Source organism: Miniopterus schreibersii (assembly GCF_964146895.1).
Source record: "Miniopterus schreibersii genome assembly, chromosome: 4".
Taxonomy (NCBI): Eukaryota; Metazoa; Chordata; class Mammalia; order Chiroptera; family Miniopteridae; genus Miniopterus; species Miniopterus schreibersii.
In genome coordinates this window covers 20089443-20110950 of record NC_138105.1, presented here as the reverse complement: position 1 = coordinate 20110950, position 21508 = coordinate 20089443, and the positions used below count along the sequence as shown (strand labels likewise).

At 46.5% G+C, this 21508-nt stretch overlaps 3 protein-coding genes across 4 annotated transcripts in view; all 3 read left to right on the top strand.

Annotated features, from left to right (window-relative positions):
- Window positions 1-30: 30 nt before the first annotated feature.
- LOC308556857 (uncharacterized protein) lies at window positions 31-3505 on the top strand. Its single transcript, XM_081136562.1, has 5 exons — window positions 31-213; window positions 1088-1168; window positions 2048-2200; window positions 2339-2459; window positions 3427-3505. The coding sequence occupies exons 1-4, from the start codon at window positions 200-202 to the stop codon at window positions 2424-2426; spliced, it is 336 nt and encodes a 111-aa protein (XP_080992688.1). The 5' UTR covers window positions 31-199; the 3' UTR covers window positions 2427-2459; window positions 3427-3505.
- Window positions 3506-4739: 1234 nt separating this feature from the next.
- On the top strand, window positions 4740-13546 carry FAM53C (family with sequence similarity 53 member C). Its single transcript, XM_081136561.1, has 5 exons — window positions 4740-4833; window positions 7697-7926; window positions 8306-8363; window positions 10168-10952; window positions 11868-13546. The coding sequence occupies exons 2-5, from the start codon at window positions 7849-7851 to the stop codon at window positions 12123-12125; spliced, it is 1179 nt and encodes a 392-aa protein (XP_080992687.1). The 5' UTR covers window positions 4740-4833; window positions 7697-7848; the 3' UTR covers window positions 12126-13546.
- Window positions 13547-16504: 2958 nt separating this feature from the next.
- KDM3B (lysine demethylase 3B) overlaps window positions 16505-21508 on the top strand; it is a 61871-nt gene continuing 56867 nt past the window's right edge. The window contains exon 1 of one of the 2 annotated variants that reach the window (XM_081136553.1): window positions 16505-16805. In XM_081136553.1, the coding sequence (XP_080992679.1) occupies window positions 16599-16805 (207 nt within the window). In that variant the 5' untranslated portion in view covers window positions 16505-16598. The remainder of the gene's footprint in view (window positions 16806-21508) is intronic. The other variant, XM_081136554.1, reaches the window with a different exon arrangement.

The window sequence follows — 21508 nt, the reverse complement described above, 5'->3', positions numbered from 1 at the left end:
CTCCGACCCCGGGAGATTTAAATTGCACCTCCCTGGCCAGGTCCAGTTGTTAGGTTAATACCTGGAGGAATTAGTTTGGATAGGAGGGTGTTTTAGACGTTTCTTTTTCTTGCTTCTTTCTCGTGTATTATACGGACTTTCCGCTTAGTTTGCTAGGCTTCCGCTGGAGATGGAGCATTTGCTGCGGGCGTAGCAGACGATGTGGAGAGGCAGGTGTGTGTATTTATGCTACGCGGCATTGGCGCCTTTCAAGAGCTTTCCTAGTAAGAAAGATCTCCCTTTTAGCGCGCAGCATCTCTAAGACGCTAGGTTACGTGAGTATAGGAAGTTCCATTTCAGGGAAAGCAGGGGAGTTGAATTATCTCTTGGCATAATTCTCATCACAATCCAAAGGTTCTCAAAATCTGGTTGTTTATGGAAATTTGAACATTAATTAGGTGATATTAAGAATTTTTTCTTAATTTAGGGGACTTGCTTTTAAATAATGCTGTGGGACTGGTGGTGGGTATAGATGAAACAAGATTGGCCATGAGTATTGGGTGATGGGGTAGCTGGGAGGCCGTTATATCTGTGTTCTCAAATTTTAATCTGCATTCTAATCACCTGGAGATCTTGTTGAAATGCAGATTCTGATTCAGTAGGTCTAGGTTGAGGCCCAAGATTCTTTACTTCTAAGAAGCTCCCAGCTGATGCTGATATAGCTGGTACAGGGACCATACTCTGAGTAGCAAAGCATTATGCTATTCTCTTTACTTCCCTGTATATTTGAACTTTTCCATAATAAAAAAATGCTTAAAATAACCATGGAAGCTTTTTAAAATACAGACCCCCCAAAATGATGATAATAGGTCTAGAATGGGGCCCAGTAATGATCAAGTTCCCTAGGTGCTATCCATGCAGATGGTTTGCAGACTGTATTTTGAGCAACAAATCATAAATGCAACCTTTATCTTTGAAAAACAGTAAATCAGAAATGCAACCTTTATCTGGTGTCAAGATCTTGGTGATAGTAGTGGCTGAGAGATGCAGTGTAGTCAGTGGGGTACTGTCCTAATACCCCTTTCATCTGTAGAATTTGCTTCCCCAGAAAGGAGCTGTGTGAAGAGTCTTTGCCCTGTAAGATAGAGATGGTGAGTGTGGGAGTCAGCACAGAGCCCTGCCATGCCAGGTGAGTTTGAAAATCAGGCTGGGGATTAAGGGGGTGTGGGATGAGTTGTTTTCTGCTTTGATAACTATAATCACACTTCAAGTGGCCACTATATACTTCCCCGCAGGTGGGAGGTAGAGACAGATGAAATTGTCCTGCAGCGGCGGCAAAAGCAGATAGATTATGGCAAGCGCACACCTGGTTACCAGTGCTTTCTGCAGCAGGTCCCCAAGTGAGTGCAGTTGTGGGTAGTCACAACAAAAGTCTCAGTCAAGTGGCTTTAGTTCAATGTCAGGTGATAAAAATTTACTAGAATCTCAGTGCTCTCACAAACTTGTGGAATTACTAAAACAAATTCTCCTGCAATCTAACCCCAAGGTTAAGTTTCCAAGATTTTTTTCAAGTGGAACAAGACTTACTTAGCCCATAAGACTTTTTTTAAGCCTATCTCTCTTTTTTTTTTAACAAAACAAAACAAAAACCCTATCCATGTTTGCTAATGAAGTTTTTTCTTTCCAACCATTTTTACCTCATGCCTCCAGCTGACTTGGCTACCTGCAACATATTTGCCTAATTACATGTAAGTTTACATATATACATACAGACTAAAGGTATGAAAAGGTAGAATGTATTTGAAAAGGATGCCAAATACTGTCTTTTATATCTATCTTGACTTCTGAGGGAATTGGAATATCTAATTTACCCTTGTCAGAAGAAAGAATATTGGGGAAGTGTGATGTTTAATCTAATTTGAAGATTTATTTTTTCTGTTGGATTGAGGGCATTGATCATACCTTATTCTCAGAGAATCCCTAACAAATCTCCTGATTCACTGTGATAAGCAGTGAGCTGTGCCACCTTCACCTTGACCTCAGTCTGACTCATATTTGTTGTTGCCAGGGCACAACGACAGCCAGGACTTCATCCTCAAACACCAAACAAAAACAGAAGGTACAGCCGCCGCTCCTGGGATGCCCAGATCAGGCAGTGGAGAAAAGCCCTACATTCCTGGGACCCCCCCAGCCAGCCTCTGCAGGGCAGGAGGGCTGAGGAGTATGTGCACTATTCTTGATTCCTTTCTTGAGTGGTGGATTGAGCCCTACCTTCCCATTTTTCAGAGATTTAAATTTCAATGGCTGAAAAGGGTGTCAGAATGAGGTGTGTGTTCCTTCGACTCTGCTGCCTTCCTAGGCAAGGAATGGAGAACCTCTTAGAACCAATGGATTCCACCCCTTTGGATGACCTCCTGGATGACTGGCTCCAGCCGCTGGAACCCTAAGAGAATCTGGATGGAGACCAGAAGGGAGCCCAGGTAGTATCCTCTGCTGAAACCCACTGGAACAGGGTCAGAGATGGGGTCTGGTCCATGAGGTCACAATGAAGATGGGGTTCAAGTGGTACTTCAAGAAAAAAAGAAGGAAAATGGGGCACCAGGAAAAAAATACCATGACATGAGTAAACTAAATTGAACTAAAAGTAGCATAAGGATATTTAATTATAGTTTGTAATGGGGGGAGTTGGGCTGCACTGGAGGATATTTTATACTTGATGAGAGGTGTAATCTTCTTTTGAAGTGAAGCTTGAAACCTGACTTGCAGGGTTTGTTATTTTTTTAACTCAATTTCTTTCAATGTTTTGCAAATGAGCCAATGCCAACTTAACTTCTTATACTCAATCATTTAACTTTGGTAAGCATGGTTAATAAGAAAAAGGGGGATCATCTAGTGGTGAAGACAAAGGGTTTTAGAGCCTCAGACTGCTTTTTAAAAAAATATGTCTTTATTGATTTCAGAGGAACGGAAAGGGAGAGAGAGAGATAGAAATATCAATGACGAGTCACTGATCCAGTGCCTCCTGCACGTCCCCTACTGGCGATCAAGACCGAAACCAGGCATGTCCCCTGATGGGGAATCAACCACTGAGCCACACCTGGCTGGGCCAGACTGCTTTTTTAAATACTACCTTTGTCTATCACATGGATACTCACTTAACCTCTCCAGCCATTTCATCTACCAAATAAAGAGCTTTTTTCCCATCTGATGACTGTAAACAAAAATGGGAATACATATCTAAAGCATGTAGCATGGTGCCTGGCACATAATAAGTGCTCCACAACAGCAATTATTGGAAACCATGTCTCCTGTAACTTCATGGCCCATGCCAGTTATTTTGCCAGGGAGAAATGTGCAGGGCAAGGAAATATGAAGTGCATCTTCCCTTCACCCCATTTTCTTGTTAAGTACCTAACTTTCCCTCTACTTTTCTTTTTCATTTTGCAGACTGGGTGGCTCCTGACTGCTCTCTTCCCAGGCTCTGTGAAGATGCTTACCACTGGTTCTGCTTTCTAACTGATCACAGTTACTTATCTGTCCCAGACTTGGGTGGGGTACAAAATATTTAGGGTAAACAGGTATCTTTCAGGAGACTTGTTGCTAAGTGTAGTAGTGAGGATTTACTTGCATGACTGTTACTTTCCCATCGATTAAAAAAGAAATCTGAAATTCTGCCCTACAAAGAGATCACAACACAATGGCATTGTTTAAAAACCTCTCCTTTTCCAATGTTTTGCCTGTCTGTCTAAACCTTCTTTGACAGATGAGACTCAAATTTACATAAGAACCAGAAACCATCTCGCTGTTTCCCAACCTCTTCACCTACATTCATTCTCTTCAAAAAGGACTTAAACTTTGGCTGAGGTGGGAGGTGGTGGCAGTGGTGGATATTTAATAAAAGGTGGCTTACTCTACCTAAAGCGGAAATATAGCACCATCAACATCTTTTACCCATCTGCTTTTTTCCTCCCTCCCAGTCTTAAGGAAAGTGGTCCAGCTGTAACCACCGTACTCCCCCCCCCCCACCCCCACGCGAGCTACTGAACCGCCTATGATGTCATAATCACAATCCCATTACCTCATCCTATTGGGGGGGGCGGTGCGTAGAGGGAGGAGAAGGAGTGAACAGCCCTGGGCCCTCCTCAGCTTTACAAAGTGTTTTGGGTGAGGGCTAATTACAGAACCAAACAGGAACAGCACCCCAACTGTTTTAAGTCCCGGATTTATAAGGTTCGAGCCGATCCGGCCGCTGGAAGAGGGGCTCCTGGGACTTGGAGCAGGCCCTAATCGGCTCTTGGACTACACTTCCCAGAAGCCTTCACGCCGCGGACGGGTCCTCTGCTGGGGGAGGGGGGATTCCTTCAGAGAGGCAGCGGTAGAAGGTGGGACCAGAGAGCAGGTGAGAGGGACCTTGGCTAATTCTTTTAAGCGGTCCAAACCGATTAGAAGGCTATACTTGGGCCTATGTAGAACTGGAGGGCAGGAGCGATGGCTTTGTTTACCTTCGTCTGACACGGCTTCCCCCGCGGCTTTCGCGATATGCCTCCAACTGGGCCTGTCCACCTTCTGCGATATTTTGGAGGGGGTGCCTCAATAGTGAGGAAACCGCCCTCATCCTTAAATCAAAGAACCGGGCTCCTTCCTGACACCACTACCTAAGGAAGAGTTTGAGAGAGAAACAACGTGGGTCTCGAACCTTCTCGGACAATTCAGGGGGACTCTGTGAACAGGAGAGATTCCCCCACTCTCCTGAGAGGCTTGGTGGTTTGCGCCGGCGGCTTTTAAGGGCACCGTGGGGTGAACGGAGCGCTCAGAGCTGCTCCGGCCGCGGCCCTGGGAGCTGGAGGAGCCGCGGTAGGTGGCGGAGGGCAGGTGGCGCTCGGGCCTCGGGGCGGCCTCCTCAGCCGTCCCTCCCTCTTTCCTTCTTTCCCTTCCCCCAGCTCGGCCGCCCGCGCGGCAGGGCCTCGCTGGCCGCCTCCGCGGGGAGAGCACGGGACCCGGTGGGGGAGGGGGTGGCGGAGTGCTAAGTCCCAGACCCTCTGCATCCCCTGCGTCTTGAGTTCGCGTCCGGGGCCAGATGATGGAAGCTAATTGGGAAGAGAGGAGGGACAAGCCCCCTGAGCGAGCCCTGGCGCCCCCGCCAGGGGCCAGCGGACGCCCCATGCCCCACCCCGCGGGGACAGGCAGGGCAACCCAGGGAGAGGTAGAAAATTGAAAGGGGGCCTAGCCTTTTGCTTCTTCATCGGAGTGGGGGGAGGGGTTGGCCCCACTTGTCACCCCATCCCCACCAGAGCCATATGGGGGAAGAGCATTCAGGCCCCCACTTACCTGTTCATGCACCTCCCTGCTTCCCTCATGTTTTTCTTAAGTCTCCCCCAGAGGTTTGGGGCTGGGACCTGGGGGAAGGTCCCCAGAGGACTTGTGACTCTCCTCCCCCTTAGCCTGACTTGATCCTAGGTTCTCCAGGTTTCAGCACAACCTCAGCATCCCTGAAACCCGAATGTCAGGGGTTACTACCATCCAATAGGAGATGGGGTGAGGGTCCAACCTTTATTTTAGGGGGCCGATGGTGGAGGGAAAGCCTGGATTGAGAGTTGGGCCTGGTGGGGTTGTGGGGAGGGCCTAGCGGCCTGCTGCTGTGTGCAAGGCTGAGCCCCGTGCCAGTTAGGCTGAGAAGTTTTAACTTGTTTAGTGAACATTCAGGGCTGTCGCTGCCCCTCAGATATACAAAATGGAAGGGAAAGGAAGGCGGCAAGAGAGGGCTTCTTACACTTTTTTCTATGCCTGCCCGAGAAAGAGGAGGCCCCTCGCGGATCTGGTTTGCCTTCTTTTGTGTCCTGGTTTGATTCCTTATGGCTTCCGTTCTGTTCCCCCTCTCAGCCTGGCCTGTTTTAGGAAACTCAGGCCGAGAGTATCAGTTGCGTGGTGGTAGTTGCATTGTTCCAATTACCGCCGTGTGTGGCCACATCCCAACAATTAAAATGCAGAAAAACACGAAATCACTCTCTCCACTTGATCCCAGAGAGGGCTGGGAGTTTGCTGTTTGGCCAAATGCCTCATGAAAAGCTTGAAAGAGTTTTGCTTCACTCTCTGCTCCTCATGACTGGTCAGCCTGAAGCCTGGGGTCTCTGGGGTAAAAGCCTGCAAGTTAGGTTCCCTCTCTGGTTGATTTTTGAGGGTAGAGTTAAGAAACCAAGAGCAGAAGTGATATAAGCTTTAGCTTCTCCCACAAGAATATAGGGGAAGCAGCTGAAGGGAGCTCTCAAGAAGGTGGAACTTCATTCAGGGTTGTAATAATTATGCATGAAAATGATAGTTAACTATAATGATGATTGACTTCTCCCAAACTTTCTTCCAAAAACTCTAAGTTTATCCGTGTGTATTTCTTTGCTCTTCCTTGTGGCCTGCCTCCCTCTGAGGTAGGAATGGGATAGAGATGATTCCCTCTTTTTTGTAAAAGTAGAAAGTGGTCTTGCCCCCAAGGTGACAGAAGAGCCCATTTGGGCTTCTCTTGGTATTCAGGTGATGGACGTTGTTATCTAATCAAATAGATAAACTGGTTGCCTTCTTCTTAATGATACCATCACTTGTGGCATCCTGAGGCTTTGTAGAGCAACAAACAGGAGGGGTGAGAAACAGCCTATGTGGACTCCTGGTTTGTACAGGCCAGATGGTATGCTTTTTATATTTTGGTATTGTGTGTTATATGTGACAGATTAAGATTATTCAGCCTGTTTTACATGGGTAAACTGAGACCAAGAAAAATTAAATGATTTGCCAAAACCCACAGCAAATAGGATCAGGATTTAGATTTCTTGATAGTTTGTTCTCTACTAGCAAATGCTACGTATAACTTCTGGTAAGCAGTCTGCCTGCTAGTCATTCCTGGGAATAGGCAGAACAGTATGGAGACACTAGGTTAACCTCCCTTCCTCCCTAGAGTAAGGCCCCTCAGGCAATTATGTGGGCCTAAAACCTGTTGTCTGATAGAATTAGTTTGTTTACCAAAATTGACCTGAGAAAGAGTCTTGATTAATTCTATTTATGGTTTTTGAGTCAGATCAGGCTAAAAACTTAGTTGAATTAAGTCACAGAATTGTTTGTAGCATCTATAGAGTTGAAATGGAATTACCCTGGTACCATTTCCTTATCCTCTTCTCATTTTATAAAAGAATATATGCAGTATCTGTTGGAAAACTATAATACATCGTCTGGTCAGGCTAAGGAAGAACCGAAAACCTTGTTTACTCTTGTCTGAAGCAGAAAGTCATTCCTGCAACCACTGCTTCTCCCTATTCCCTATTATTATTTCTGTAGTGTAGGAAAAGAGTATCTCCCTTTGCTTCTGACTGGAAGATAAAGAAAATATTGGGATAACCAGGATGGAAATAACTATTAGTCATCCTTCTCTCACTTGAGCCGTTTTCTAAGTGGTGCCTGTATTCTGGGTAGATAGCAGAGCACGAACCAGGTTAGGAGTGGCAAATAGGTTTCAACGTGCTTGCCAACTCCAGTTCATTTTACTGGATATCTGGACTGCCAAGCTTAGAATGTGTCTGAGGCTATGTTTAGGCTTAGCAGGAATGAGCTCTGATCAATTAATGATGTCTGCCAGAGGCCTGGCATAAGGATGCTGTGGTATGTGTGCCATGCATTTTCCATCTCTGGACCAGGTACATCTCTAATATCACTTGGGGCTGGTCCCTCTAATTGGCAGACTCAGCAGGCATGACTGGAGAGGGAAGTCCCAATGGTGCTAGAGTGGTGCTGCAGTGGCAGAAGACGGCTCACGAGTGAGGTCTGGAAGAACAACAGGGAAGACATCCATCATTTGCTCCAAAGTGTGCAAGTCAGATCCTGGGGAGAATCATGATAACCCTGATCACTGAGCAGCTACAGAAACAGACTCTGGATGAGCTGAAATGCACACGCTTCAGCATCAGTCTGGTAAAAGACCAGTATTCCTGCTTCTCCACGATCCCCTTCCCCTTTTTTCAGAGGCTGTTTGTTGCTACTACTTCACCCTTGTCCTATGCTGTATGAGTCATGGTACTTTTACTGGAAGAGTCTACTAAAAGCTCAAAAAAACCCAGCCTAGAAGGAAGGGGACATTTTTCCATTGATAGAGAAGGGACACCAAAACTTGGGTGGAGAAGGGTTTGCGATATTGGAAGATGTGCATTATTTTACTCACTAAGTCAAGAAGAAAACATTTAAGAGTCCCTAATATCCCTATGGCCCAGGAATCGCAGGGGTGAGCTGAACAGGGCTTCTTGGAAGTCTGTGTCCTGATCCTGAATCATGATGGATATTTTCTCTCTCTTAGCCTTTGCCTGATCATGCAGACATCTCCAACTGTGGGAACCCTTTCCAGCTTGTGCCTGGTAAGGTATTGTGTATGCGTTTATGTATATGTGTGTATGCCCATGTTTCCATCCATATTTCTTTCATTGGTTTCCAGTGACCAGGACTAGGTAGCCTACTTCCACAATTTTCTTTCCAGAGTCACCTTCTGAGATGGCACTTGTTTCTATTTTACATATCATTATGTAATGTTGAACATTTCCTTGTTTTATATCACTGTATATTATTGCACTGTAGGGATATACCATAGTTTATTTAACCAGTCTCCTATTAATGTACATTAGGTTATTTCCAAATAAAACCATAGTGAATAGCCTTGTACATTTGTCATTTTACACATGTGAAAATGTATCTGAGGTATAAATCCTAGATTATGAATTATTCAATCAAAAGGTCTGTGATCATGGGGGCATTTGGATAGAGGCGCGTCGCTATTGTACAACCAGGACTTTAACCCATGCTGCTAGGCTGTTGTGCAGTTCACTTTCTTTTCTGGAATACCTGGAAAGGGAAGTAAGTTGGCAAAAGCATCTTCATTCAACTTCTTCTGATTTATAAAATACTTGCTAAGAGCCAGGTATTGTGCTCTAAGTACAAAATAGGACACATGGTCTCTGCCCTCATGGAGGTTAGTAGGGGGCAGAACTGTTGACCAAAAATGTTAAGTGTGGGTTTTCTCCATCATCAGGTATGACTTCATATACTTTTCAGTTGTTCCAAATATCTAGCACCTGCAGAATTACAGTCAGCTAGGCAGAGGAGCTTGAAGTAGGCCCTTTGACCCTTAATGAGCTGCCTCCCAAAAGTCAGAGTTTTGGTTAGAATTCAGTGAGGACCATTCCTTTTAGTCCATTTCCCCTTCTACCTCTTGGTCTCCCAATCAAGCTTTGGATTTCAGAGCAGGCCTGGGGGAAGGCAGTCAACGTAGTTGGGTAGCCAGACACAGGAACATGAGTGGCATAAAGTCTTACGGTTTCCGAAGCAAAATTCCACTTTTATTTTTTTAAATATATCTTTATTGATTTCATAGAGAGGAAAGGAGAGGGGTAGAGAAATAAAAACATCCATGATGAGAGAGTCATGGATCAGCTGCCTCCTGCATGCCCCTGACGGGATCGAGCCTGCCACCCAGGCATGTGCCCTGACGGGGAATCGAACCCCTATCGCCTGGATCCTGGGTCGAGGCTCAACCGCTGAGCCACGCCCTACCGGGCACAAAGTTCTACTTTTAAAGGCCTTTCGCATCCTGTTTGCGCTCCTTAGCAATAAAAGTAATCTCTTACCTGCTTGATTACCTCTTACTCCTCAACAGCCCTAACTCCTGTCTTGGTGCTATTGATGGATTAGAAAGGGGAAAAGCTAAGGAAGGAGAGGATAGGCCTGCTTTTCACAACCCACGGCTGGGGAGTTGGGGAGCAAAGTAGGTTTAGATTGAGTAGAGTGAGGGATGAGCATGGCACACCACACACAAAGTTTGTTTCTATTGTTTTACTTTTGAGGGAGTGGCAAGGCGCTACTTTAGTGTATATTTTCAACTTCATGTGGTTCCTTATAATGGAGGGAGAATAGCATAGTGGTTAAAAGACCTAGCCTTAGAGTCAGACAGACTTGGGTTTGAACCCTCCTTTGGTCATTTGATAGCCACATGACTTTGGGCAAGTTATTGGACTTCTCATCTGGGAAATGGGCATAATAATAGTATCTGCCTCATGAGGTTTTTGGGAAACCTCACATAAAGTGCTCATTACATTATGGGGCACATAGTAAGCTCTTAAGAATATATTAACTATCATTAATATTATTTTTATTATGAATGCCTTCCAGAAGGTGCTTCCTGGAGGGGCCTGCCCCACTGTTCCTGTGCTGAGTTCCAGGACAGCCTCAACCTCAGCTACCACCCCTCAGGCTTGAGCCTGCACCTCAGACCACCCAGCCGGGGAAGTTCCCCACCGGAGCAGCCCCTCTCCCAAGTCCTAAGCCCTGAGCCCCCTGACCCAGAGAAGCTTCCTGTGCCCCCTGCCCCTCCATCCAAGAGGCACTGCCGCTCACTCTCAGTGCCCGTGGACCTGTCTCGCTGGCAGCCAGTGTGGCGGCCTGCCCCCTCCAAGCTGTGGACTCCCATCAAACACCGGGGCAGTGGTGGAGGGGGTGGGCCGCAGGTGCCTCACCAGAGCCCTCCAAAGCGGGTCTCCAGCCTCAGGTTCCTCCAAGCTCCCAGTGCCTCTTCTCAGTGTGCCCCAGCCCACAGACCCTACAGTCCCCCTTTCTTCAGCCTGGCTCTGACCCAAGATTCTTCTCGACCCTGCGCTGCCTCCCCGCAAAGTGGCTCCTGGGAGAGTGATGCTGAATCCCTGTCACCTTGCCCACCCCAGCGCCGCTTTTCCCTGTCACCCAGCCTGGGCCCTCAGGCAAGCCGCTTCTTGCCCTCTGCCCGGAGCTCCCCCGCATCCTCCCCAGAGCTGCCCTGGAGACCCCGAGGCCTCCGAAACCTTCCCCGAAGCCGCTCACAGCCTTGTGATCTGGATGCCCGTAAAGCTGGTGTGAAGCGGCGCCACGAGGAGGATCCCCGGCGGCTGCGGCCTTCCTTGGACTTTGACAAGATGAATCAGGTGGGACCAGCCAGGCTAAGGAAGCTTGAATGGGAGCAGAGGAACTCTGTTCTGTCTCACTTTTGAGCTGCCCTAGTTCCATGCCCTCCTGGCAGGGCCTCCCCTGGAGCTCCTTTCTGTCCAGGCTTTAACTAGCTATGATCTACCATCCCAGTTTGCTCAGGACTGTTACCGTTTTAGCATTGAATCCTGAAGTCCCATGTCCTGTGAAATTCCTCAAACAGGTGGGGGTGGGAGTGGGGATGGGAAGTACTTCTGGGATCCTACAACAGGGATCCCAGATTATTTTGCTAGAGGCACTTTCCCTCCTCTCTGAGAATGCATAAGCCACAAAGTGCCATCATTGCTCCACCTCCTTGTGCTCAAGGCTAGTTTTGCCACTTGCCCTTCACTCCTTTAACTGGGCCTGGGAGAGCTTAAAACAGACTGCTGCAACATTCATCTGTTCAGCAAATGTTTTTGACTTCCCAGTGTGAGTGCACTTGCCCACTTTTTCATATTCTTCCTTCTATACCACTGGGTCACAAACCTCTTTACGAACTTACACACTTATTCACAGTCATCCATCTAACCAACAGGTTGGCAAACATTTATTGGACACCTACTATGCACCAGGCCCTGTCTAGGCCCTGGCAGTACAGTAGTGAAACAGGCAGGCAATATTTCTGCCCACATGAAGTTTATAAATGAGCCTTTAATCTTGAATCTGATAGAAACTGTGAGACCTTTCCTCAAAGAAATGTACATGTGCACTGAATTTTCAAAATTTTATCAGGGAGTTCATAAACCTTACCCTGAAGCCTAGGATTCCTGCCTTCAAGGGTAACTAAGGGACACTTTGAAATACAGCTTGAGCCAGGGTGCTCTGGGATGTTATCTTTCTTTGCTTTCTTAACTTTGTTGTTTGTTTGACAGAAACCATACTCAGGAGGTGTCTGTCTCCAAGAAACAGCCCGGGAAGGCAGCAGCATCTCTCCGCCTTGGTTCATGGCCTGTAGCCCTCCACCCCTCTCTGCTTCCTGCAGCCCCATTGGGGGTTCCTCCCAGGTGCTGAGTGAAAGCGAAGAGGAGGAGGAGGGGTCTGTGCGGTGGGGACGGCAGGCACTGAGTAAGCGGACACTGTGCCAGCAGGACTTTGAGGACCTGGACTTAAATCTGATTGAGGAGAACTAAAACTGAGAGGCTACTTCCTGGGGCCGCACAGACTGACTCTTATGGCTACTAACAAGTGTCGAGGCCCCAAGACTGGGGGCCCAGCCTGGGAATGGGGATGAGTGGAGGGCTCCGACTCAGGGCAGCCGGAAATCTCGCTCCAGGAAGCTCGACCATGCCGAGAGACTGGCCGGGACAAGATAAACAGAGCTGGTGGCGGGAGGGACAGCCCCAGAGCAGACCCTTCCCATGGCGGCCCTGAGTGTGAGTATCCCTGCCACCGAGAAAGCAATGGGCAGGGAAGGAAGGGGTCTGCTGACCCCAGCTCGGGGAATTTCACTAGCCCCTTTGCTTCAAAGGGCACTTGTGTCTTAGAATTTGGCCAGGGTGGGGGGTTCATTCAACCTCCTCGGAGAAATTGTGTGAGAGTGTGTGTGTGTGCTTGGGAGTAAAGGTGTAAAGGTGTGTTTGTATAGCCTTAGGGAAGGAAGGCAGTTGCTCCCTAACAGTAGAGCATCATGATACCCCACTCCCCTCCAGAATCTTGAGTTTTCACAGACAGTGGGCTTGTTCAAGGAGTCAGAAGGAAGGCACCAAGTTTTTCTTTTTCCTAAGTAGCTCTGGAACCAGGCTTATAATCCATAAGCATCACTGGCTCTGCAAAGGATTCTGTTTGGGGGTACTGCAGGGTCTTTTAAGTGCTGTGACTTCAGCCAATGGTCTTTTCCTCAGGCCCATCCCCTTCCCCTAGATAGTTTTAGTATTGGGGCTGGAGAGGGCTCTTCACGTTGATTCTGAGCTGGCCTTTTTTTCTTATCAGATTGCCTAGGCTGTATACAACCTGCCTCTCTCACTCTCTAAGTAGATGCAAGCACATGTGGGTAACTGAGGCAGGGTTGAAGGGCTTCATCTCTTTCTTTCCCTCTTTACTGATGGGACCTTTTTCCCCTCACCCTCTGACCTTCGATGCATTTGGACTGCTGACCATTTAAAAGCAGCCTGTGATTGCTTCTTTTGTAAAGCAAGCAACCTCCCTCTACTTTAGCTGTTTGACTATTTGGATTTTCACATATTGGGCTTACCCAGAGTGGAGCGCACCTCTAAAGGGCTGTGGTTGACGCTGGGTAGACATCTGCATCTGTGTTGTGTGTGTGGTGTGGCTGACCAGTAGGTGAGTATTCCTGCGTGTGTGAGTGAAGCCACTCCCAGGCTGGTGCTCTCCTCCTGTGCCCGGTGACTGCCCAGTGGCAGCTCTAGCTGCCCTTCACTCCCACCTGCTGCCAAAGTCCCTGTGCTAATGGGATTACAAATACAAAAAGTGGAAAAAAATTTTTCGTAAACTTTGTTTTATATTAAAAAAAATCCATAAGTCTGTGTGTGTGTTAAACATGAGGTCCTGCCTCTGTGGCTGTGTTTGAAAAAATAAAGTTTTATTAGAATAATCCATTTTCCCAAGCAACCTTGTGTACTACAGTGTCTTCTTCCCTTCTCCAAAGAGAAAGGCAATGAGGAAGCAGAGAGAAGGCCACCTAACTCTTCTAGCCCCTTCCTCTACGACATGGCTAGGCCTTTGCCCTTCAAAGGTAGCATCTGGTCCCTAGGTCCTTCGTGGCCACAGCAGTCATATCCTATGGCCCAGGCTTCTGTTAAGGCCTTGGTTATTTCTGGCAGTCAGAATTGGTCTCTGTTTCCCTGGTACTTACACTGGTCTCCTCTTTACTGTCACTCTCAAGTCAAACAGGTTGAAGTTAAGTATTAATGCATTCCAGCTTCTTGAGAATGCTTGATGGTGTAGGCAGGGATTTGTCTAGACTTGTTTATAGGCTTTGGGGAGTGGGGAGAAGTCATGATGGGAAACTTGACCAGGAATCTCTTTTTTTAAAAGTTTTCACATGTTATGACCTAGAGAGATGGAGATTTAATCATCAGAATTCACATTTCAAAGACAGGCAATTTCTGCATCCTAAAAAATACTGCTTTTGTAAAATTATCCTACCGGCAGAGCTTCTCTTTTGCCCTAGAAGGTGGTATTTTCCCTAATGCTTCAATTTGGAATGTTCATTTGCTGAAAGAAGCTGTGTGGCTCACTTTCTTTAGACCTTTCTATTCCACCCTTTCTTCCTATGTTAGCATTCTTCCAATGTGTGGGTGAAGTGTAGTTGCTTAGAGATCCAGGCAGGAGCCTCTGTCCCTAAGGCATAGCCTTTCTTTACCAGTTCGGTGCTGACTTGCCAAGCAACAAGAAGAGTCAAGTTGCTTAGCCTTCGTCCCAGTTTCCTGCTTCAAATTGGTGGCACTCATCATTGAATACCAATGAAGTGTGCAAGACAACAGGATTGGCTTGACTACCTGGAGCAGGAACCTTTGAGGGGATGAAAACACAGTCTAAAAAGAGTGGGAGTTGTCACCTGCCCTGGAAACAAAGGGAGGGGCTTAGAGGGGGTGAGGCAATGGAATGTAGTTCAAGAAGCTCAGCATTATAGGTTTTTCTTTCTTCTAAACTGCTGTTTTGTTTCATCTGCTGTTTGAGTTAAAGTTTGGACATCTAAAATGACCTCCCCCAACCATTTTCTTCTCTGTTCAATTTTTCTGTTGTTTTTTTTCTACTGTTTATTGACTGAGGCCAAATGTGATTTCATTTACCATTCCTGAAGTCCTAATGTAGGAAAGAATGTAAACTCCCTGAGGGCAAGGGTTTTGTTTTATTTAGTGTTGTGTCCCCAGGACTATGAAAAGTTACTGGCACGTGAAAAGTGCTTGCATATTTGTTGAATGAATTTCACATCTTTGCCTTCCCATGCCTGAGTTTAGAGGCACGTTTCTGTCTCTGGTCCTGTGAGAAGCCAGCTTTGAAACGGGTAGTAATTAGAGCTCCACATGGGAGAAAATTCCAGTGTTGAATTTTGATAGAAAAGCTGCAAGGCAGCTAAATCCTGTATGTATTCACTCTTATTCCCACCTACTAACTACAGCTTGTGGCCCATGGGCTTTAAGTGGTGTCTCTTGGCCCAGGAAAGCATTCTTGGGCCTCAGGTTGGCTATGGCAAATGGAAGTTCCAAGGAATAGGGAACCCTGCTCCACAGGGTTAGTTTTAGACTCACTTCCCTAGCTGCTTTGTACTATTACTGAAGTCAATAGTTGGTGCCCACTCCTCACCCCTGCTACCAACCTTTGCTACAAGCAAAGTAGGTCAAGGGTAAAGTCAAGGTTATGGACAGATTACTGGGTAGGCTCATTAGTCTTGGTGAAAGAACCAGCTACTGCTCTTTCCTGTATGTAGGGCAGATCTGTGAAAGAAATTGCCACTTTTACGGTAACAATCATGAATTATTACTAGATGCTTTATCTTTCTGGTTTTTATACTCAGTCTTTGCATTCATAAGACCATAGAACCTGTGCTAGTCTCTGACATTACCAACATTAATGATTGAGGCTTCCCATTGCCTGATGTGAAAACAACCTAAGCAAAAAATTCAGTATCTCTCCACTACAGCCACCCTTTTAACAGGAGCTATCGATCTCCCACACTTAACGTGAATTCATATTGAAGTGGTGTTTTCTTTGTCCTCGGTCCCACTACTTCCATGGTAAGATGAGGTTCTATTACTGAACCAGAAAAAAGAATCTCTGCTGTTAGTCCCTTTCCAATTCCCCTAAAAGTTGAGAAACACTTGGATTTAATAACATTGGCAAACTTGGAAGGAGAAGAAGCTCTATGGGTTTAAGTCAGAATACCAGAATACAGGGTGTTGGAAGCTCATTGGCCTTCAGCCAGTTTCAGGAGTGGCATTATCACATCCAATGGATGTAACACATTGGTCAGTTGGAAAGGAACCCTGGTAGTATAGAATGGGATGGTACTATGTTATGGGCCAGTGAGAAGAAAGATATTGTCTAATGGACCAATGGGGAGAAAGTTTCCTAAAAAAGAATGGCAGAAAGGGTAGTGCATGTTTTCAGGATAGGAAATCGGTATTGAGTGCTAACTTATCAGCTGAAAACATTCACTCTTTAGGTACCTTGCCCCTCAGCCCCCCCACCCCAGTAAAAAGTCTTGGGTGTCCGAGGAGGGTAAGCTAAAACCTCCTCTGATATGGGACCCCCTGAAGGAAGGTTGGGACCTGGATGGTGCCCTGGGGACTGAAGGACCCGCCCAATTCTCCACCCCTACCGAAACTGCAATTCCCCTCCCTGACGCAGGGGGCACTGCAGGCCCCGGGGAGGTTGGGGCGGAGCGCTGCGAGGGGCCCGGAGCTGCCACCCCGCTCCGGAGCGCGGGGGGCGCTGTGCGGGGCCCAGGCTGCGGGTCCGCTCCCGGCCACCGGGGGCGCTGCGCGGCGCCGGTGGTTGGTGGTGGCTGTTGGGGGGGTGGGGTGGGGGGGGAGCCGCGGCCGCGGGTGGTGCGGAGGGAGGCCTTGCGGGCGGATCGGGCGCTCGGCGGCGAAGGTGGTGGGAGGCGGCGGGCGGGAGCGAGGGTCCGGCCGGCCCTGGCGATGGCGGACGCAGCGGCCTCCCCGGTGGGCAAGCGGCTGCTGCTTCTGTTCGCGGACACCACGGCCTCGGCTTCGGCCTCGGTGCCCGCGGCGGCGGCGGCGGCGGCGGCAGCGGCGGGCGGAGATCCGGGGCCTGCGCTGCGCACTCGGGCCTGGCGGGCCGGCACGGTGCGGGCCATGAGCGGGGCGGTGCCCCAGGACCTAGCGGTGAGTGACGGCCGAGGCGGGCACTTGAGACCGGGGCTGCGGGGCCTGCGGGCGGCCTCCCCGGGGGCCTTTGTGAGGGGGCGGTGGGGTGGGGGTGACCCAGTTCCGCGCCCCCAGATCTCCTCAGCGCCCCCCACCGGCTTCTCAGCACCCCGAGTTCTGGCCAGCATGGCTTCCGCGTTGGGGTGCGCGCCCCGGTTTCCCTCGGGGGCGGCCAGGGCGCCAGAAGCTGCTGCCTCCATCCGGCAGGCCCCGCCTCCTGAGCGACCCTTTTCCAGCCCCCCCCCTCCAACACGCCTTCGGGGCAGGCTCCAGAACCCTGGGCTCCCGGGCCCCTCAGAGTTCGGTCGGTGCTGCCGCTCCCCCTGGAAGACGCGGACCTGTAATTCTCCAGGCTCTTCCTGAGGACCTGCGCCCTGTTCCCCTCCTCCTGGAGCCCGGAGTGGGGCGGGAATGTGGGCAGTTGTGAGAGGCACAGAGGCTGCAGTTGGAGCTGCTCCGGGCTTTTTTATCTGGCAGTTACTTCCTCGTCTGAGCCGAGCTCGGCCTGGCGGTTTCCAGAAAGGCCAGCCCTTAGGATTCTGTCGGGCTCCACTCTCTTTGCCCTTCTGGGTGACAGGAGCTGCAGTTTTTGATAAGTTTGAGATCTGTCTTTGCTCTCAACTCGGCTACTCCCGCAGCCTTGGAAGAGGTTTTATTTTGAAACTTTGCGTTGGGGCTTGGCCGCTTTTGAATACTTGCCTTGGTGTATTTTGTGATTAAAGTTGTTCAGCAATAGAACTTAACAAGCATTCGGGACCATGATGTGCTATTTTTGTTAATGTGGTGGTAAAAATACTGTCTTTGAGCTTTGGCAAGCCTCTTGAGTTCCTCATTTTGATAGCGGCCCTAGCTTCTCTGTTGAGATAAGGCCGTGAAAAATAGGAGGATTCTTTGGGAATGTAATAGATAAGGCAGAAGGTAAATTTTCTTGGTGAACTTGCTTCTGCAGGTTTTGTTCGCTATAAACGCAGATGCATTTTCTGAGATTCAATAGTTATATTGTGAGTTGCTGTTATTAATTTTCTTTTGATCAGAGATGTTAGCTCCCAATATGCAAGATTTATGGGTTGACTTGTGGCCGGCTTAGGCTTTGCTTCTGCTGCTTGAGTTCACTTGCTTTGATCTTTCTCCATGCTACGTAAGAAACGGCTGCTTGGACATTTATGAGACTTCAGTGGGGCAAATTTGTACAAGGATATCAGGAATATAAGGGTGTGAGGATGGTAATTAAGGAGATTTCCATTCTTTAGTAGATTGCTTTTTAGATTGGGATGGGGGAGAAGTGTCCCTCTTAAATCAAGTAATTTATCCCCTTGAATGTAAAACATACTTAAGATCCACCATTATGTGCAAACTTTGATGAAAGGCCTAGCTTTTCATTCTGGATTTTATATTCTAGAAGTTGTTTCCTCCATTACATGAATTGCTAATGAGCTCTGCACCTGAAATGGCTACCCATTCACTTTGTTGTTTGCTGGGCTCCCTAAGGGCAGAGGTTTTTGAAGCTCACTGAGATGCTGGACACCTATTACGCTAAATACTGAATAATTTTACTATTGGGCCCATGGAATTTGTTTTTCAGACCAAGTAAAAGTTGCAATGATTATTGGATATTGAAGTTTTGTATAGAGCTGTATGCATATAGAAACAGGCAGATTTGGGTATTGAGAATACACTATGCTTGTATGTACAGCAAGGGACATAGATGAGAAAACAGTAACACCAAAACTTAGTCTTTAGAAATTTTCACCAGCTTGCAGAATTGCTCAAGAATTGCTGTTGCTATGATGAGGTCCTGTTAATAACAATGACTAGTACAGGATCAGAACTGGCCGTTTGTTTTGCTTTTTCATTAAAGAGCTTTCCTTTGGACCCTAGACATGTGGGCCTTTCCAATTTGCACCACACACCGTAGTAAACACAACCGCCTTCCAATCAAAAGTGTTCTTCCTGTACTCAAGGGTGGAGTTTGCAAGCAGCTGGCCTGCGATTGGGCAGATCTTCATTCAGTTATGTTTAAGATGTTTTCAGGCATGCTTGGTTTTGAGTAATGCATAGCAGGGCGCCCCCTGTTAAGGATGAGTAATCGAGGGTTGGATAAATGAGTTTTTGAAGTGATTGAAAACACTTCTCAATTTTAGGTTCCATTAATATCCTCTTGCTCAATACTTTTTGATTCAGAAATCTTTCAAAATATAAGCCTGATCCATTTAATGAACACTTTTTTGGAAAACAATATCAAAGCCATGTGCTACTTTAAGATGAAATATGAAGAAAAGGAGAGTGAGGATCCTGTTGATTGTGAGATTTGTTGATAAGGGTTTAATAGGTGAGCATCTTCATCATCAAAGCCATGCTGACAACTACTAAGATTTTTAGATTAAGTATCTAAAACAGCCCCACCACCACCTGAAGAAAAGCTTTATTTATATTTCAAAATAAGCCTGTTGGGTTTTTTTTTCTTTTTAAAGTTTTGTTGCAAAATTAGTTTAATGGATTTATATGTATTTATCTCTAATTCTTCTAACTCAGTGTCCTCTTTGTGTTCCTCAATCATTATTGGTCCATGTAAGTTCCATAGACCTTGAGACCTTCACAATGTTGGTATGGTTGATTAAAAAGCTACAACAAAACACACCAAAAAAAGGTGGATTTTCCTTGTATTGTTATAAAAGCAAAATTTATATTTTGCAAAATGTCAAACCAAAAGTATACCAGGAAAAGCCAACAATATTCATCCTAACCAACTTCAACTTACCGAAGAAGTCTTTGCTCATTTTTCTTAATACTGGTACAAAACATACAAAAACATTCATTTATATGCATAGGGTGTTTTTTTTTTTTTTAAGCAAATGGTATATTATACAATATCTACAGCCTGCTCCCCCCCCCATTTAACATTATATTATGGGCATCAGTACCTATAGATCTTACCCTTTTAGATAACTACATTATATTCCATAATATGGCTGTACCCATAACTTATTCAATTGTTCCCCATTATGATGGACATTCAAGTTATTTAAATTTTTTGGCACTACAATCAGTGTTGTGATTAATATACTTGTACACATCTCTTTATGTAATCACAGTTTTTGTTTCTGTAGTTCAGCTATCCAGGAGTGGGACTGTTGGGTTAAGGAGTATATGTATGTATTTTTTTTATTTTATTAGGTAATGCCAGGTTATTTTCCAATAACATTACAGTATTTTATACTCCTTCCAGCAGAGTATGTAAGCGGTGCTTATGTCCCTTAACCCTTGCTGTCATCGGTGTCATTGTCTTTGTCATTTTTGGCAATCTGATGGGTGAAAAATAGTATCTCGCATTTTCATGACCACAAGTGTTTTTCTGTGTTTATTGGCCTTTTATATTTCTTTTATGAGTTATTTATGCCTGGCTTTTGTACATTTGAAAAAATGAGTGTTGTCTTATCACTCTGTACAACTTCTGTGCATGTTAGTGATATTAACCCCTTTACCTGTCAAGTTTGTTGCAATTATTTTCTCTCATTTGTCTTTTGACTTTTTTTTTTTTTATCATCATCTGAGGATATTTTTTCCATTGCTTTTTCAGAGAGTGTGGAAGGGAGAGAGAGAGAGAAACATTGATGTGAGAGAGACACATCAATTGGTTGCCTCCTGTCCCCACCAGGGCTGGGGATGGAGCCTGCAATCAAGGTACATGCCCTTGGCTGGAATTGAACCCTGGATCCTTTAGTCCTCGGGCTGATGTTCTAACCACTGAGCCAAACTGGGCAGGGCTGCCTTTTGACTTTTTTTTTATGGGTTGCTTTGCCACACAGAAAAATAAAATTTTATATCACCATTTTTATTGTTGTTGTTAATCCTCACCTGAGGATATTTATTCCATTGATTTTTAGAGAGTGGAGGGAGTGGGGAGGGAGGGAGAAAAACTGATGTGAGACACATTGATTCTACTGGCTGCTTCCCAAACACACCCCAACCAGGGCTGGGGATGGAACCTGCAACCAGGTACATGCCCTTGACCAGGAATTGAACCCTTGACCGTTCTGTGTATGGGTTGACGCTCTAACCACTGGGAACACTGGCCAGGGCTATATCACCATTTAAAAAATATATGTTTTTATTGACTTCAGGAAGAGGGAGGTAGAGAGTCATTGATTGGCTTCCTCTTGCACACACCTTCTGGGGATCAAGCCGGCAACCTCGGGCATGTGCCCTGACCTGAATCAAACCGCGACCTCCTGATCAAGGGTACGTCCTTGGTTGCAGGTTCGATCCCCAGCCCGGGTTGGCAAGCAGTGTGTCTTCCTCATGTCGATGTTTCTCTCTTTCTTTCTCTTTCTCTCTCTCTCTCTCCCCCCCCATCCTCCCTCCCTTCCACTCTCTCTAAAAAATCAATGGAAAAAATATCCTCGGTGAGGATAAAAAAATTAAAAAGTAAAAATACCAAAAGTTAAATAAGTATCTGAATGATATCTGAGATCATGCTGTTTATTAAAGTAAATAGAGTATGTTTTCGTGGATCAGTGTACAATTTGGAGAACTTCAAATAATGAGATTTTAGAAACGAATATTTAGCATTTAAACTTGAACCCCTCTAAGCACACTTTTTATCTTAACTCTTACAGCAGGAGGGTCTGTTTTTGTTTTGTTTTGTTTTGTTTTTAGGAGGG

Excerpts from the sequence above, each read along its gene's own strand:
- LOC308556857 (XM_081136562.1), top strand. Across the intron at positions 1,169-2,047 it reads ACAGAGCCCTGCCATGCCAG|GGCACAACGACAGCCAGGAC; the intron begins GTGAGTTTGAAA and ends TGTTGTTGCCAG. Across the intron at positions 2,201-2,338 it reads CAGGGCAGGAGGGCTGAGGA|GCAAGGAATGGAGAACCTCT; the intron begins GTATGTGCACTA and ends CTGCCTTCCTAG.
- FAM53C (XM_081136561.1), top strand. The coding sequence starts at position 7,849 with ATGATAACCCTGATCACTGAGCAGCTACAGAAACAGACTCTGGATGAG. Across the intron at positions 8,364-10,167 it reads CCCTTTCCAGCTTGTGCCTG|AAGGTGCTTCCTGGAGGGGC; the intron begins GTAAGGTATTGT and ends AATGCCTTCCAG. Across the intron at positions 10,953-11,867 it reads ACTTTGACAAGATGAATCAG|AAACCATACTCAGGAGGTGT; the intron begins GTGGGACCAGCC and ends TTTGTTTGACAG.